Raw genomic sequence first — 14,946 nt, forward strand, 5'->3', positions numbered from 1 at the left:
CGGCTTCCAACAAAGATGAAAAATACATTAAAATGTCACACATTAAAAACTTCCCTGAACAGGGCTGCCTTCAGGTGTCTTCTAAATGTCAGGTAGTTGTTTATCTCTTTGACATCTGGTGGGAGGGCGTTCCACAGGGAGGGCGCCACCACCAAGAAGGCCCTCTGCCTGGTTCCCTGTAGCTTTGCTTCTCACAGCGAGGGAACCGCCAGAAGGCCCTCGGAGCTGGACCTCCGTGTCCGGCTGAAAGATGGGGGTGGAGACGCTCCTTCGGGTATACAGGACCAAGGCCATTTAGGGCTTTAAAGGTTGGCACCAACACTTTGAATTGTGCTCTGAAATGGAAATAGGTTTGTGGAGGCGAAAGAGACCCCTGAGGTGCAGGAATTACAGCTAAAACAGGCTCGTCCCACTTGTCCTGCAGCTCAAACCCGGGCATGAAAAATCAGATGATAAGGCAGCATTTGATCACCTGTGGGTGGGCCCTGGAGAAGGCGGACTTGGCCCCCGCCATCCATGCTTCAGTTACTTCCAGGGGCGGCCCTGCCATGCACACAATGTGGGGCTCACTTTGGAGATAATCTGACAGCTTTCGGTTTTTTCAAATGCAGCAGCCAGGCTTTTGCTTCGTGCTCATAGGCTGGGGAACATAACTGAGCTTTCGTCAGCTCCACTGACTTCCAATTTCCACCTGGGCTCTTTTAAAGCCCTAAGTGGCTTAGGGCCAGGTTGGTCTTATAATTCATATTGTGCCGCTCCGGGTACTTAACAGTAGAAAGTACCCAGGCTTCTTAAGGAATTACAGTTAATTAAATAAGTACAGTTAAGTAAGCCTTGCACAGGCTTCTTAAGTAATTACTGTTATGTTGGATTTGGCAGGGTTTGGATTGGTTACGTCAGGTTTACATTGGGCTTGCCGTTAATCCTGTTGGTAAAATAAAAACAATAGTAGCTATTCGTTTAGCTAATGCCCACTTTTCACGGGAGGTCCCAGGGTGGGTTACACCTTTAAAACAAAACGTTGTAAACTGTTTAAAACAACAATCATAAAATTAAAGTGGGGCTGAAAGATATGCCCCTCAAGTGTCAAAAACCAGGGGAAGGAGGTGCATCTTCAGAGTCCTCCGGAATGCTGTATGATAGAGGTGAAAGGTGAACCTCTGCAGGGAGGGAATTCCATATCTTGGGGGCCACCACAGAGAAGACCCTCCCCCAATCTACCACCAAGAGTCATTTAGAACTTTAAACTACAGTGGCACCTTTGTTCTTGAACTTAATCCGTTCCGGGAGTCCGTTCGACTCTCGAAACCGTTCGAAAAACCAAGGCGCAGTTTCTGATTGGCCGCAGAAGCTTCCCGCACTCAATTGGAAGCTGCGTCGGACGTTCGGCTTCCAAAAAACATTCACAAACCGGAACACTTCTGAGTTTTGCGGCGTTTGGGAGCCGATTTGTTCGGGAGCCAAGCCGTTCGAGTTACAAGGAACCACTGTGTCATGTCAGCACCTTGAATGTGGTCCGAAAACAAACTGGCAACCAATGCAGCTGCTTTAAAACAAGGGTTACATGGAATCCCAGCCAGTAATCCAGCCACTGAGTTTTGGAGCCGTTGAAGTTTCCCGGTCGTCTTCAAGGCTTCCACGTAGAGCGCGTTGCAGTAATCCATTCTGGAAAGTTAGCAAAGCCAAGGTCAAATCCAGGAGCAGCCCGAAACTGTGAAAAAAAATTGGAAGCCGCCCAGAATGGCTGGGGAAGCCCAGCCAGATGGGCGGGGTATAAATAATGCTCTGTCCCAAGAGACTAGGGCCCTGCGGGACCTGACATCTTTCCGCAGGGCCTGCAAGACAGAGTTGTTCCGCCAGGCCTTTGGTCAGGGCGCAGCCTGACTCCCTCCTCTGGCAACCTGCACAGAATTTTGCTTAATTGGTTGCCTTCAATTTGATTTAATTAATTTTTATAATGAAATGTTTTTAGATTGTGTAACTATTTTACTGTTTGATTATTTGATTGTTGTTAGCCGCCCTGAGCCCGGCTTCGGCTGGGGAGGGCGGGATATAAATAAAATTTATTATTATTATTATTATTATTATTATTATTATTATTATTTATTATTATTCGGGGGTGCGACCCCATCCAGGGCAGGCCACCCCTCCCATCTCCTGCACTTGACAACTCAACTGTGCCCTTGAAAAGGGTCTGCAGAGCTTTGCTGGTTTTGAAAGCATCTCCTCTTTGCGCCGGAGACGTTGAGTTGCGAGAACAGACACCTTTTTATTTCCCTTTTCCTCCTTCCCTCCCAGGCTGGGGAACATTGCGGAGGTGGACCTGGGCATCGCCCCTCCCGTGATGAAGAACTTCAAGGAGTTTCTCCTCTCCCTGGACGATTCCGTCGACGAGACGGAAGCCGTCAAGCGCTACAACGACTACAAGCTGGACTTCCAGCGCCAGAAGATGCAAGACTTCTTCCTGGCCCACAAGGATGAAGAGTGGTACGTCTCTCGTGGGCTGGGCCTTCTTGCCTTGGGCCGGGGTGGGGGAGAGGCGGGGGGTGGAGCAAGGAGAGGTCTGGCTCCCTCAGGGATGTGTATCTGTAGTTATGCGTGACTGGCAACCTAAATAAGAGGCCTTCAGAGCGAAAGATGATTCAGTAACCAGTTGGTAGATATGTCAGGCGTTAGAAGGCTGCCGCTGCCTGGCCTTCCAATGGGTGTAGCTTGCTGGAATGCTCAGGGCTTTAAATGACTTGTGTGAGTTAAAAAAATTCAGTGTGGCATGAAGTCTCCAGCTAATTGAAAGAATATTCTGCACATATCCCTGTGAAGTCCTTGCACGTTTTCTCCATGGGGTATCAGTTACAGATAGGTAGCCGTGTTGGTCTGCCATAGTCAAAATAAAAAAAAATCCTTCCAGTAGCACCTTAAAGACCAACTAAGTTAGTTCTTGGTATGAGCTTTCGTGTGCATGCACACTTCTTCAGATACACTGAAACAGAAGTTGGCAGATCCTTCTATATAGTGAGAAGGTGCGGAGGGGTATTACTCAGAAGGGTGGTGGGAATGGGAAATTGGCAGATAGCTGAGATGAGCCTGTTGACGACTCTTAACGACTGTGAGAAATGGCTTAGTCATGTATAATGAGATAAGACATTGGATTCTTATCTCATTATACATGACTAAGCCATTTTTCACCTTCTCACCCCTTGCCTTTTCCTAAGACCTATTGCAGTCGTTAAGAGTCGTCAACAGGCTCATCTCAGCTACCTGCCAATCTCCCATTCCCACCACCCTTCTGAGTAATACCCCTCCCCACCTTCTCACTATATAGAAGGATCTGCCAACTTCTGTTTCAGTGTATCTGAAGAAGTGTGCATGCACACGAAAGCTCATACCAAGAACTAACTTAGTTGGTCTTTAAGGTGCTACTGGAAGGAATTTTTTTATTTTGTCCATGGGGTATATGAGCCCCATCCCAGACACACACAGGCAGGCTAGAAGAAGAAGCACGCACACATCCATTCTGGGTGCTGGCCTTGTCCCTGAGGGCCCCCTCCCATAAATAGGCCCCCCTTTCCCCTTGGACTGCCAGATTCGGGTGCTAATTCACCCTCCCTAGTCTATGTTTCTAGTTTACAGATAGCAGAGCAGCGTTAGGGAGTGGGAGAGCTCTGTTACAACCAGCGCAGCCAATGAAATCCACCAGCTGTTCCCAGCATATTCAGCTCCGGCTCCCCTAGCCTGGTGCTTTCCAGGTGTTTTGGACCACAGTTCCCATCGTCTCTCATCCGAGCTGGCTGCGCCCGTTGTCTGAAGCTTAGAAGGATGTGGTGGTTCAGGGGGTCAAAAAGGAATGCTGAGGAATACTGAATGTGTGGAAATAGGGGCGAGAGAGGTGGGAAATGAGAGACTTGTAGAAACCCCGCCTCTCTGGAAGTCTTTGTTGTTCTCCTCCCATCTTCATCACCTACGTACAGTGGTGCCCCGCAAGACGAATGCCTCGCAAGACGGAGAACTCGCTAGACGAAAGAGTTTTCCGTTTTGGAGGTGCTTCGCAAAACGAATTTCCTATGGGCTTGCTTCGCAAGACAACAATGTCTTGCGAGTTCCTGCTGGTTTTTTCCCCTCCCCCCCTTTTTCTAAGCCGCTAAGCCGCTTATCAGCTGATCCGATCAGCAGATAAGCCGCTAAAAGCCACTAATTGCGCTAATCTGTCAATGGGCTTGCTCCGCAAGACGAAAAAACCGCTAAAAGAAGAGAATCACAGAACAGATTCTTTTCGTCTTGCGAGGCACCGCTGTACCGTCTTTGCTCCCTTGACATGTTTTCCACTAGTTCTGTTTCGCATCAGTAAGCATAAAAACTTCTTCCACCACCGGCTGGCTTCACACATGACTCATTTAGCGTGTGTGTGGCTTGTTAGAAGTCCCAAGCCCAGCATACTAACCATGGTTTGTTCTCTGGCAGCAGACTGCAATGTGAAGCTGCGGCTTGTTGCTGGCTTGTAAACCATGGTTTCTTCCAATTATGGTCTAACCCCAATGATCTTGATTGACCCCTACCCTAGATGCTCTCCAAGCTACAAGGCAAGGAAAGCTGGGGAGCAAAGCAAGCTTTGGAGAGAACACATCATGGCTTTTTGTCACGTGGTTCGTCGAACAAACCATGGTTTAGCATTGTGTGCGAACACAGCCATGATTATCTGAATCCAGGTGGTAATGAGCTGTTTTGTACCCACTCCCCTCCTCTCACTTGTGAAATGCAGCTTTTCATCATTTAGATGTCTTGTGCTTTTTCCTAATTCCTGTCTTCTTCTCAGCTGGCTTGCTTGTGTACTAAATACTTTCAGAATTCCAGTTTGGAAACCCCAGTTCCTCTTTTACTTGGGTTCTCCGCTCAATAGCTCCAGCAGCTTGTTCGCCTGCTGTTAAAAGCGCACGCGCGCTTTCCAGCAGAATCCTTGAAAACTGAGCAAACGCAAAATAAAATTGAGAAAGAAAACTGCCAGCCACTAGTCAGGGGAAGCCTCCTTGTATTGATCTTGTTAATTATCTGCTGCAATTATATCCCACTTATTTTATCCAAAGAGCTCAAGGGGAAATGTTCATGGTCCTCCCGCCTCATTTAATCCCCACTGCAGGATAGGATAGGCTGAGAGGCAGTGACTGGCCCCCAGGGGCTGAATGGGGAGGATTTGAACCCTGGTCTCTGCCAAGTTCTAGTGCAACACTCTACTCTGCTTTTGAGGGCAGGTGTGGGTGGGGCTTGGCCCATCGAATGAGGACGTTTCTGGGTTTTTTGTTTTACTTTCTACAGAGCACGACCGCAGCTGCTATTATTGAACCATCCGAAATCAGTTTACCAGGTTGGCAGAATGGGTGGAGCAGGCTTCAGGTCAGGCCCACGGAGAACCGGGAGGGTTAGCGAGGGTTGCTCCAGGGCAAGGGAAGGAGGCTGGGGGCGAAAGGTGGCCTCTGGATGGACGTGGCCGAGATTGTTTGCGTGCCTGGGGAGCGGAGGGCCACTTTGCTGCAGTGCTGGATGGGGGAATCTCAGCAAGGGGAGTCAGCTGTGTGACGTTCCTCTTCCCTAGGCGATTGGGTATCTAACACAGCTGTGTCTCTCTCTGTGTGTGTGTTCACTTTTGACCATTTTAATTTCCTTTGATAGACTTGAACTTCTTTCATTTTTGTTAATTGGTTGTTGACTGTAATAACTTGGCCTTTTCTCCCCTCCTCCCAAGAACCTCTCACAGGAGACTCCAAAAACCATCCGTCCTCAGCCTGGAGAATCCATAAATAAGCAAAACAAACCAAAGAGCCTTGAATGTGCTTTTTTTTTTTTTCAATTTTACCCCCTTCCTCTCTCCGCTGGTGGTGGCGATTTTTTTCTTCTTCCTCCGTAGCGCAGACAGTCAGGGTCTTCACTGTGCACAATGCAGTGACTAGCTGAATGTGAGTTGGCAGGATGTAGGCAGAGCAGGGCGAAATCGCAGGCACCAGAGCCTCCTCTCTCTTTTGTTTTTGTTTTTACGAAGTCCTGCGGCCCAGCGAGAGAGAGAGAGAGAGAGAGATTTTCCAATCTTTTGGGGTTAAGCCCGTGCTGCTTTTTTCTTAAAAAATCCGCAGAAGAAAACTCTCTTCGCTTGGAAGGCTCGGAGTGTGACTCCTCTCAGTGTATGTATGACGTGTTCTGTCTTCTTAAATCAGAGCTGAGAGCAAAAAAAATAAAAATCTAAAACGCATATCTTGTATTTGCAAAAGGAAAAGAAAAAAAAAAGACTGTAGAAGGCGTGTTTTGGATTTGGTTGTATTAATTTCCACCCTTCCCCTTTTTAACTGCCTTCCCCCATCGAAGCTGCTTTTACATCTCCCCACCCCCCAATCTCCAAATCCTGAGAGCGTATCGTGTCCCAAATAGGGCGAGGCAGGATTGGGCCAAAGGGGAGAGAACGGCATCCTGTACTCACAGTAGCTGAATGCCCCAAAGAACCTAGGGATCTAGGTAGACAGGCTGTAGAGGCTGCAGTTTCCATAAGAGTGTAAGGAAAGCTTTGCTGGATAACACTCGTAGCATCCTGTTCTCAGGTGCCCATTAAGAGAAACCAGCAAGCAGCAACTCTCCCTTCCTGTTGTTTCCAGCAACTGGGATTCAAAAGCATCTCTTCCTCCACCCGTGAAGGCAGAGCGCAGCTGTTGTGGCCAGCAGCCTTCGGCAGCCCTCTTCTCCACGAAAATGGAGTAAATGGCTGCCTCACAAAGCAGGGACCCCCAGATCTCCCCGCAGAGTTTGACCTCTTTGACAGAAGCGACCCCCTTGGAGCTAGACCACCCCACACTCTGAGCTGGGGGGTGGGCTGAGGCTTTCTTCAAACAGGGCTCTAGTTCCTTATTACACATTTGCGGACAAAAGAGGGCTTTCTGTCCCTGCCTGGCAGGCGAGGCTTGGGGTGTGGGGACATTTTAGCAGTGGGGCATTTTAGCATGGCAGCTGTGCCCTGGCCATGGCGGGGGACCAGACCAGGGGAGGCTGGAGGAGAAGCCTGTGGCAAGCCTTGAGAGTGAGGCAGGAGGGGCCTGGAATAGTTGTTGCTGCTGCTGTTATTATTATTATTATTATTACAATTTATGACCTACGTTTCACTCCCAAAGTCCCAGGGCTTGCAGGGCGTGGCAATGAAAACCCAATCCAAGGTGCTTGTGTCGGTGTTTAAAGTTACCTGAAAGGTTGCCTCCTTCCCTACAGACCCCTTCGGGTGCCAGGATCTGCTGAGAGGTCTCTCTTGGCAGTTCCTCCACCCTCAGAGGCTCAGGGTAGGGGTGACCCAGGGGGAGAGGGCCTTCTCTGTGGTGGTCCCTAAGCTGTGGGACTCCCTTCACTGTGATGCTCCCGGCGGGTGCTGAAGACGCCCCTTTTTCCCCTGGCGTTCGACACCTGAGGCGTACATTTATAGGACCCGTCTTCCCTTTGCGGTGGCTAAGTAGATTTGATAACCACAAGCTTTGTCTGGGACCATAATAATTAATAATAATGATGATGATGATGGAAGGCGGGGAATAAACTTGACAACGGCAGCAGCAACAACAAACTAAACCCAAAGAGAGAAGGGGAAAGGATTCTGAACCGAGCCAAGTTGTTGAGGAGTAAGAGGCCCTTTCTTAGACCAAAGCAGTCTCCCCGAAGCACCCACTCTGCAAAGAATCTCGCTGTCACACCCGCCTTCCCTATGGCGGGAGACAGCGAGCAAGCGGCGCCCCTTTTTGCGGAGGTAGGCTTTGGCCTGGCCTGCCAGCGACCGAGAAATTCCTCTAGCAGCGCCTCCCCCCCCTCTACACTTCCATTTCCGCAGAAACCAAACCAAACCTAAAAGGCACCTGGAGTTTCCTCCCTCCTTCCCTCGCTTTGCATGTGTGAATTAGCGACCGAGAGGGTCGTGCTTCCCTTTCCCTTTCTCCTGGCTAACGCATTTCTTCCCCTCCCCTCCGCCCCTCCTTTTCTGTCTCTTTCTCCTGCCCCTCCCCGCCCCCCACCCTTCTGCTAATTTGGGTTCCGTTCAGGTTCCGGTCCAAATACCACCCGGACGAAGCCGGCAGGAGGAAGCAGGAGTCTCACAACGCCCTCCAGAACCGCCTGAATGTCTTCCTCTACCTCATGGACAACGGCTGGTTCGAGAACTTGCAGCTGGAGATCGACAAGGCCAACGCCATCATCAAAGTCTTGGATGCCGGTACAGTTGCTGTTCTTCTTGTTGTTGTTGTCGTCCTCCTTGCATATATCTATTTGTAACGAAAAGCAGCAGAAGCCAGAACGATGCGGAAGTGCAGTGAAGCCACACTTCTATGGACAGATTTCCGTGCCAAAATCCCACGTAATAAGTTAATATCTCAAAGTTCCGAGTAGCACAGACCACCTTTCTCAGGAAGATTGTGAAAGACTCTGCTTCTCTCTGCTTCTCACCATATACAGTGGTACCTCGGGCTAAGCACCGTATTTTTCGCTCTATAAGACGCACCAGACCACAAGACACACCTAGTTGTTGTTTTTTTATATATAAATATTTATTAAGGTTTTACAAATTATGACAAACATAACAATACACACAAACACAAATAACAACAACAACAACAAAATATAATTTCAAGACCTTATTTTCTTAAGACTTATTTCATCGACCTCCTCGTACCTCCCCTTTCTGCATTCCCATTTCAAAAATTTAGTTCCGCAAATCCTCACCCTTAATTTTATCTAACTGTCATCCTTTCTTTTCTTTCAACTTAGTCTTTACAGCTGTACTTCAATTAATTTTTTAAAACCACATCATTCTAGGACTCATAAATTTTACAATATTTCTTAAGATAGTTCTTAAATTTCTTCCAATCTTCTTCCGCCGTCTCTTTTCCCTGGTCTCGGATTCTGCCAGTCATTTCAGCCAGTCCCATGTAGTCAAATCACCTTCATCTGTCATTCTTCCAAGGTGGGTAGATCTTGTGTCTTCCAATACTTTGCGATGAGTATTCTTGCTGCTGTTGTAGCATACATAAAAAAAGTTCTGTCCTTCTTTGGCACCATTTGGCCGACTATGCCCAAGAGAAAAGCCTCTGGTTTCTTAAGGAAGGTACATTTAAGTACCTTTTTCATTTCATTATGTATCATTTCCCAGAATGCCTTAATCTTTGGGCACGTCCACCAAAGGTGAAAAAAGTACCTTCAGTTTCTTTACATTTCCAACATTTATTATCAGGCAAGTGGTAAATGTTTCGCTCTATAAGACGCACCAGACCACAAGACGCACCTAGTTTTTGGAGGAGGAAAACAAGAAAAAAAAATATTCTGAATCTCAGAAGCCAGAACAGCAAGAGGGATCGCTGTGCAGTGAAAGCAGCAATCCCTCTTGCTGTTCTGGCTTCTGGGATAGCTGCGCAGCCTGCATTCGCCCCATAAGACGCACACACATTTCCCCTTACTTTTTAGGATGGAAAGAGTGAGTCTTATAGAGCAAAAAATACGATATTTATTTGTAACGAAAAGCAACACAAGCCGCAGCGATGCAGAAGTGCGGTGAAGCCACACTTCTACAGACAGATTTCCATGCCAAAAATCCACGTAATAAGTTAATATCTCAAAGTTCCGAGTAGCACAGACCACCTTTCTCAAGAAGATCATGAAAAGACTCTGTTTCCCTCTTCTTCTCACCATATACAGTGGTACCTCAGGTTACATACGCTTCAGGTTACAGACTCCGCTAACCCAGAAATAGTGCTTCAGGTTAAGAACTTTGCTTCAGAATGAGAACAGAAATCATGCTCCGGCGGCACAGCGGCAGCAGGAGGCCCCATTAGCTAAAGTGGTGCTTCAGGTTAAGAACAGTTTCAGGTTAAGAACGGACCTCCGGAACGAATTAAGTACTTAACCCGAGGTACCACTGTACTTAATTCGTTCTGGAGGTCCATTCTTAACCTGGAAACTTTTCTTAACCTGAAGCACCACTTTAGCTAATGGGGCCTCCTGTCGCTGCGCCGCCGCCACACAATTTCTGTTCTCATCCTGAAGCAAAGTGCTTAACCCGAGGTACTATTTCTGGGATAGCGTAGTCTGTAACCTGAAGCGTATGTAACCCGAGGTACCACTGTATGCAACCTTAGCCAGATATACAACGTCCCAGATTGCAGTTACCCATGCTCTCATGATTGGTGTTCTCATCCCCCCTCCCCCCATCCAGTTTTGACAAATAATTCTGGCAGCAGTTAAGAGACGTTGCAATAATTCCCTGTCCTCTGTTAGTGCTATTTCCTTAACATAACCAGATAGCAAAATTAGAGGATCCATGACTAAAGTAAATCCAGTTATTACTTCAACAGTAGGGTTCGATTTACCTGATTTTGCCTTAAGATTTCTAGCGGAGGAGAGTTTTTGCTTTGGGTGCCCAGAAGGCCATTTCGTCTGTCCTCATCACAAGCCAAAGCCTGCTTCACCTCCAGGCTTGACTACAGTAACTCGCTCTATGCGGGGCTCCCCTTGAAGCTGACCCAGAAACTCCAGCAGGTGCAGAATGCCGCAATGAGGCTCCTTATGGGGTCCTTGCCGCAGGATCACATTCATCCAGTGGTTTACCAACTGCACTGGCTCCCAGTGGAGTACAGGGTCAGATTTAAGGAGCTGGTTTTGACCTTTAAAGCCCTATGAAGCCTAGATCCCTCGTACCTACAGGACTGCCTCTCCTGGTATGCCCCACGGAGGACCTTAAGGTCCACAAATGACAACACTTTGGAGGTCCCAAGCCTCAAGGAGGTTAGGTTGGTCTCAACTACGGCCAGGGCCTTTTCAGTACTGGCCCCGACTTGGTGAAACGCTCTGTCCCAAGAGACTAGGACTTGACATCTTTCCGCAGGGCCTGCAAGACAGAGCTGTTCCGCCTGGCCTTTGAGTTTGGACTCAGTCTGACCCTTAAGTCTCCCTCCCCTTTTATGGTCTTGATTTATCGGCTACTTTAAAATGAGGCTGCTTTTTAAATTACATTTTAACCTGTATTTTAAATTGGGTTCCCCTCCCCTCTCTTTTTCCCCTATTACGTTTTTACTGTGATTATTTATTGGTGTTAGCCACCCTGAGCCCGGCTCTGGCCGGGGAGGGCGGAGTATAAATAAAATGCATTATTATTATTATTATTATTATTATTATTATTTTACTCGAGACAGCCAGACACTTAGGCGTTGACATATTTTTAATCTTCTAGGCTGCCGGTTTTAATTATCTTTATAAACAGTTGTGAAGAAAGGTGGTGGCATTTGGAGCAGCCTGGGGTCCATGTAGATCAGGGGTCTGCAACCTTTAAGACAAAAAGAGCCACTTGGACCCGTTTCCGAAGGAAAAAAAAAACTGGGAGCCGCAAAACTCGTCATTATAAAAATAACTTTTTTGTCACTTTTTTATTATTTCTTTGTTTGACCCCTTAGAATTACTCCTCCTCATAGAAATAAATGTTAAATTAACAAGTTACCTTTTTTGGTGTGTGTGTTCTTCACTCCCCTTCAAAACAGTGACCAGCGTACATGCCCCCTTTCAATGCAGTGACCAGCGTACATGCCCCTTACAATGTAGCAGGCGGGCAGGAAGGTGACGTCGGGACGGTGCGTGACTAACGCACGCACCGCCGCCATGTGACGTCACAGCCAGTATAGCGCCCACCACAGTGGGGAGTGTCGGGGTGCACAATGCGCCTCCTCCCCTCGCTAGTATCCGCCCCGGAGCCGCGGCAAAGGTGTAAAAGAGCCACATGCGGCTCTGGAGCCGCGGGTTGCAGACCCCTGATGTAGATCTTTTGCTGAGTTCGAAAGCTGCTGAACCCCCCGGAATTGCCTCCACATGCCATAGTTAAGAGCCTGTCAGGGCCTTGACGGTGGTGGCTCCCTCTCCCCCTGCAGCCGTCATTAAGATGGAAGGCGGGACTGAACACGACCTGAAGATCCTGGACCAGGAGGAAGAGGAGGAGCGTCAGGAGAAGGCAGAGCCCGGGAAGAAGGAAGAGAACCGGCTGCAGGAGCTGGAACGCAAAGCCTCGGAGAAGGACGACAAGAAGGAGGAGGCCAAGAAGGTGTGCCCTGGGGAGGCGGGTGCGATCCTGGCCGGGTCTTCCTTGCTGCTGCCAGCTGGGCAGGGGTGTCTGACGTGCCTCCCTGCTCTGTCCTAGGCTGGCGACGAGGAAGCTGTCGAGGACAAGGCGAAGAAGGCCTCGGAAGAGGAGGAGAAGAGGACTGAGAAGAAAGAGGAGGCGGACAAGGAGGCCAAAAAGGTGCGGGGCGCTCCATGCTTCTCTTCATTGAATCAGGGCTGGCGGGAAGTGGATGAGCTGCCAGAGTAGGGCGTGTGCGGAGGCAGGTCTGTGCCATTCTGGAGGTTAGATAGGTGGGAGGGACGCGGGCGGCGCTGTGGTCTAAATAATAATATAATAATAATTTATTATTTATACCCCGCCCATCTGGCTGGGTCCCCCCAGCCACTCTGGGCAGTTTCCAACAAAACACTAAAATACAGTAACCTATTAAACATTAAAAGCTTCCCTAAAGAGGCCTTTAGATGTCTTCTAAAACTTTGGTAGTTATTTTTATCTTTGACAACTGGTGAGAGGGCGCCACCACCAAGAAGGCCCTCTGTCTGGTTCCCTGTAACTTGGCTTCTCGCAGCGAGGGAACCACCAGAATGCCCTTTGCGCTGGACCTCAGTGTCCGGGCAGAACGATGGAGGTGGAGACGCTCCTTCAGGTATACTGGACTGAGCCTCTTGGGCTTGCCGATCAGAAGGTCGGCGGTGTGAATCCCCGTGACGGGGTGAGCTCCCGTTGCTCAGTCCCAGCTCCTGCCAACCTGGCAGTTCGAAAGCACGTCAAAGTGCAAGTAGATAAATAGATACCTCTGTGGTGGGAAGGAAAACGGCATTTCCGTTGCACCAGAAGCGGTTTAGTCCTGCTGGCCACATAACCCAGAAAGCTGTCTGTGGACAAACGCCAGCTCCCTTGGCTGATAAATCGAGATGAGCGCTGCAACCCCAGAGTTGCCCTTGGACTTAACCATTCAGGGGTACTTTATGTTACGGAAAAGGAGCAATGCGGCCACGAGCTGCTGGCAGCTTGAAAGCAAAACATAATGGGAATGTTGGGTACTGTTCCGTGGGAAACAAAGGGACAGTCTTTTCACAGTGCGAAGCACCGGAATCAGCTCAGAGTGTAATATGAGCTGTACAGGAAGTACAGGGTGGAGTTTGTCTCTCTGCTGTTGGAGTTTGAAGAGAGCAGACGTGTTTCTCTGTAACGCTGCAAAGACAGAAATAAAGGCATGTAAATACGTTTCTGTCTATCTCTTTCCCCTCCCAGGGGGGCAGGAAAGAGTGGTGTGTTCTCCTCACGCTCGAGGAGGATCACCGATTGCGACCTTGCCTGGGTCTTGCCGGGAATGCAGACAGGGAGGTCAACCGGGAGATCAAGCCGGGTGCCTGGAGAGTGGCCAGTTTCTCCTGATAAAGGCTTGAATCCCGACACTTTACCCTTTTATATATATATAGATAGGGGGGGGGGAACAAACCTCCCTCCCTCTTTAAAGAAAGGCCAAGCGTTATTCCAGGAGTAAATGGTGCAAAGGAAGCGGGAGGAAACAAGAGCATTGTTGGGTCAGACCAAAGACTCCCTCCTTTTTGTCAGCCAGCGAAGGATACCTTATTCTAACAGGCCTTTTGCAAGCTGACTGTTTTCAATTAAAGAAAGGGCTTTGAAGTAACGCCACGCTGTTCTCATCACCTGTGTTTTAATAGACCTGCCTTTTATATTTATTTTAAGTCTCTCGTAGTTTAACTATTTATAATAATAATACTTTATTATTTATACCCCGCCCATCTGGCTGGGCGGCTTCCAAAAAATATTAAAATACTGTGATACATCAAACATATTTCCTAATGGGTCTCTCTTAAGACGTTTTTATCCGTGTTGCGTTAATTTGTGGCAAGCCGCCCATGAGGCGGGGAGGCGGGATTTAGAGATAATGATGATAATATGCCCCAGAAACGAGATTTTTTTGGGGGTAGGATTGACTGCTTCCTTTTTCCCACCCCTCCCAGATCGGCCACAAACACAAACGGAAGCGCAGTGGAGACGACAGCTACGACGAAGGCAGCGTTTCTGAATCTGACACAGAGTCAGAAAGCGGGCGCCCCGAAGAGGAGGACAAGGAAGGTGGGTGGAGAGATCCAGTAGAAAAACAACAACGAATAGATGTACTGTATTTTTCCGTGTATAAGACGCCCCTGTGTATAAGACGCCCCCTATTTTGGGGAGAGGGCTCCAAATTAAGAAAATGGAGAGAGGATTGCCCAGAGTTGTTGAGTTTTGTGGGGCAGAGTTATTGAGCTTTCCCTCCCCCCATAATATTTATTATTTTCAGTAGATAAACATAGTAAAGAAATAAAAGATTGACAATCATAAAAACAAACAAAAAAGAAAAGAAAAAGAGGGGGGAAAAGATACATAGAACATATTACCACTTAATTAATTAAAATTAAGTACTATCCATCTTCATAAACATAGTATTTGACTTCCTCGAATCTCTTCCATCCAAATTTCTTAGTAATTATATGTAGCAGTTTCCAATATCAGTGTTTCAAAAGACCATATCACAGTCCTATTCATGTTACATAGCTTTCCTTATCGTACATTTTCTTATTTATAAATTTAATTCCATTTTAATCCTAGGCCTAATTGTTTCTTTCAAGTGGTTATATATCTTTAATATTACAATATTTATTCAAATAGTCTTTAAATTTCTTCCGGTCTTCTTGATGTTCCTCTTCTTTCTGGTCGTGGATTCTCCCGGTTTTTTGTGGGGACTCCAAATTAAGAAAATGGAAGGAGGATTGCCCAGAGTTGTTGAGCTTTTTAGGGGGGGTTGCCAAAAATTGCTCACCTGCCTGACA

At 47.9% G+C, this 14,946-nt stretch overlaps 1 protein-coding gene across 2 annotated transcripts in view; it reads left to right on the top strand.

The window, feature by feature from the left end:
• Window positions 1-14,946, top strand: part of SRRT (serrate, RNA effector molecule) — a 36,218-nt gene that overhangs the window by 4,561 nt on the left and 16,711 nt on the right. For both annotated transcript variants that reach the window (XM_082197566.1, XM_082197567.1), the window contains exons 5-9: window positions 2,299-2,487; window positions 8,049-8,218; window positions 11,913-12,082; window positions 12,179-12,280; window positions 14,095-14,209. In XM_082197566.1, the coding sequence (XP_082053692.1) occupies window positions 2,299-2,487; window positions 8,049-8,218; window positions 11,913-12,082; window positions 12,179-12,280; window positions 14,095-14,209 (746 nt within the window). The remainder of the gene's footprint in view (window positions 1-2,298; window positions 2,488-8,048; window positions 8,219-11,912; window positions 12,083-12,178; window positions 12,281-14,094; window positions 14,210-14,946) is intronic.

Source organism: Podarcis vaucheri, assembly GCF_965113315.1.
Source record: "Podarcis vaucheri genome assembly, chromosome: 13".
In the NCBI taxonomy this organism is placed as follows: domain Eukaryota; kingdom Metazoa; phylum Chordata; class Lepidosauria; order Squamata; family Lacertidae; genus Podarcis; species Podarcis vaucheri.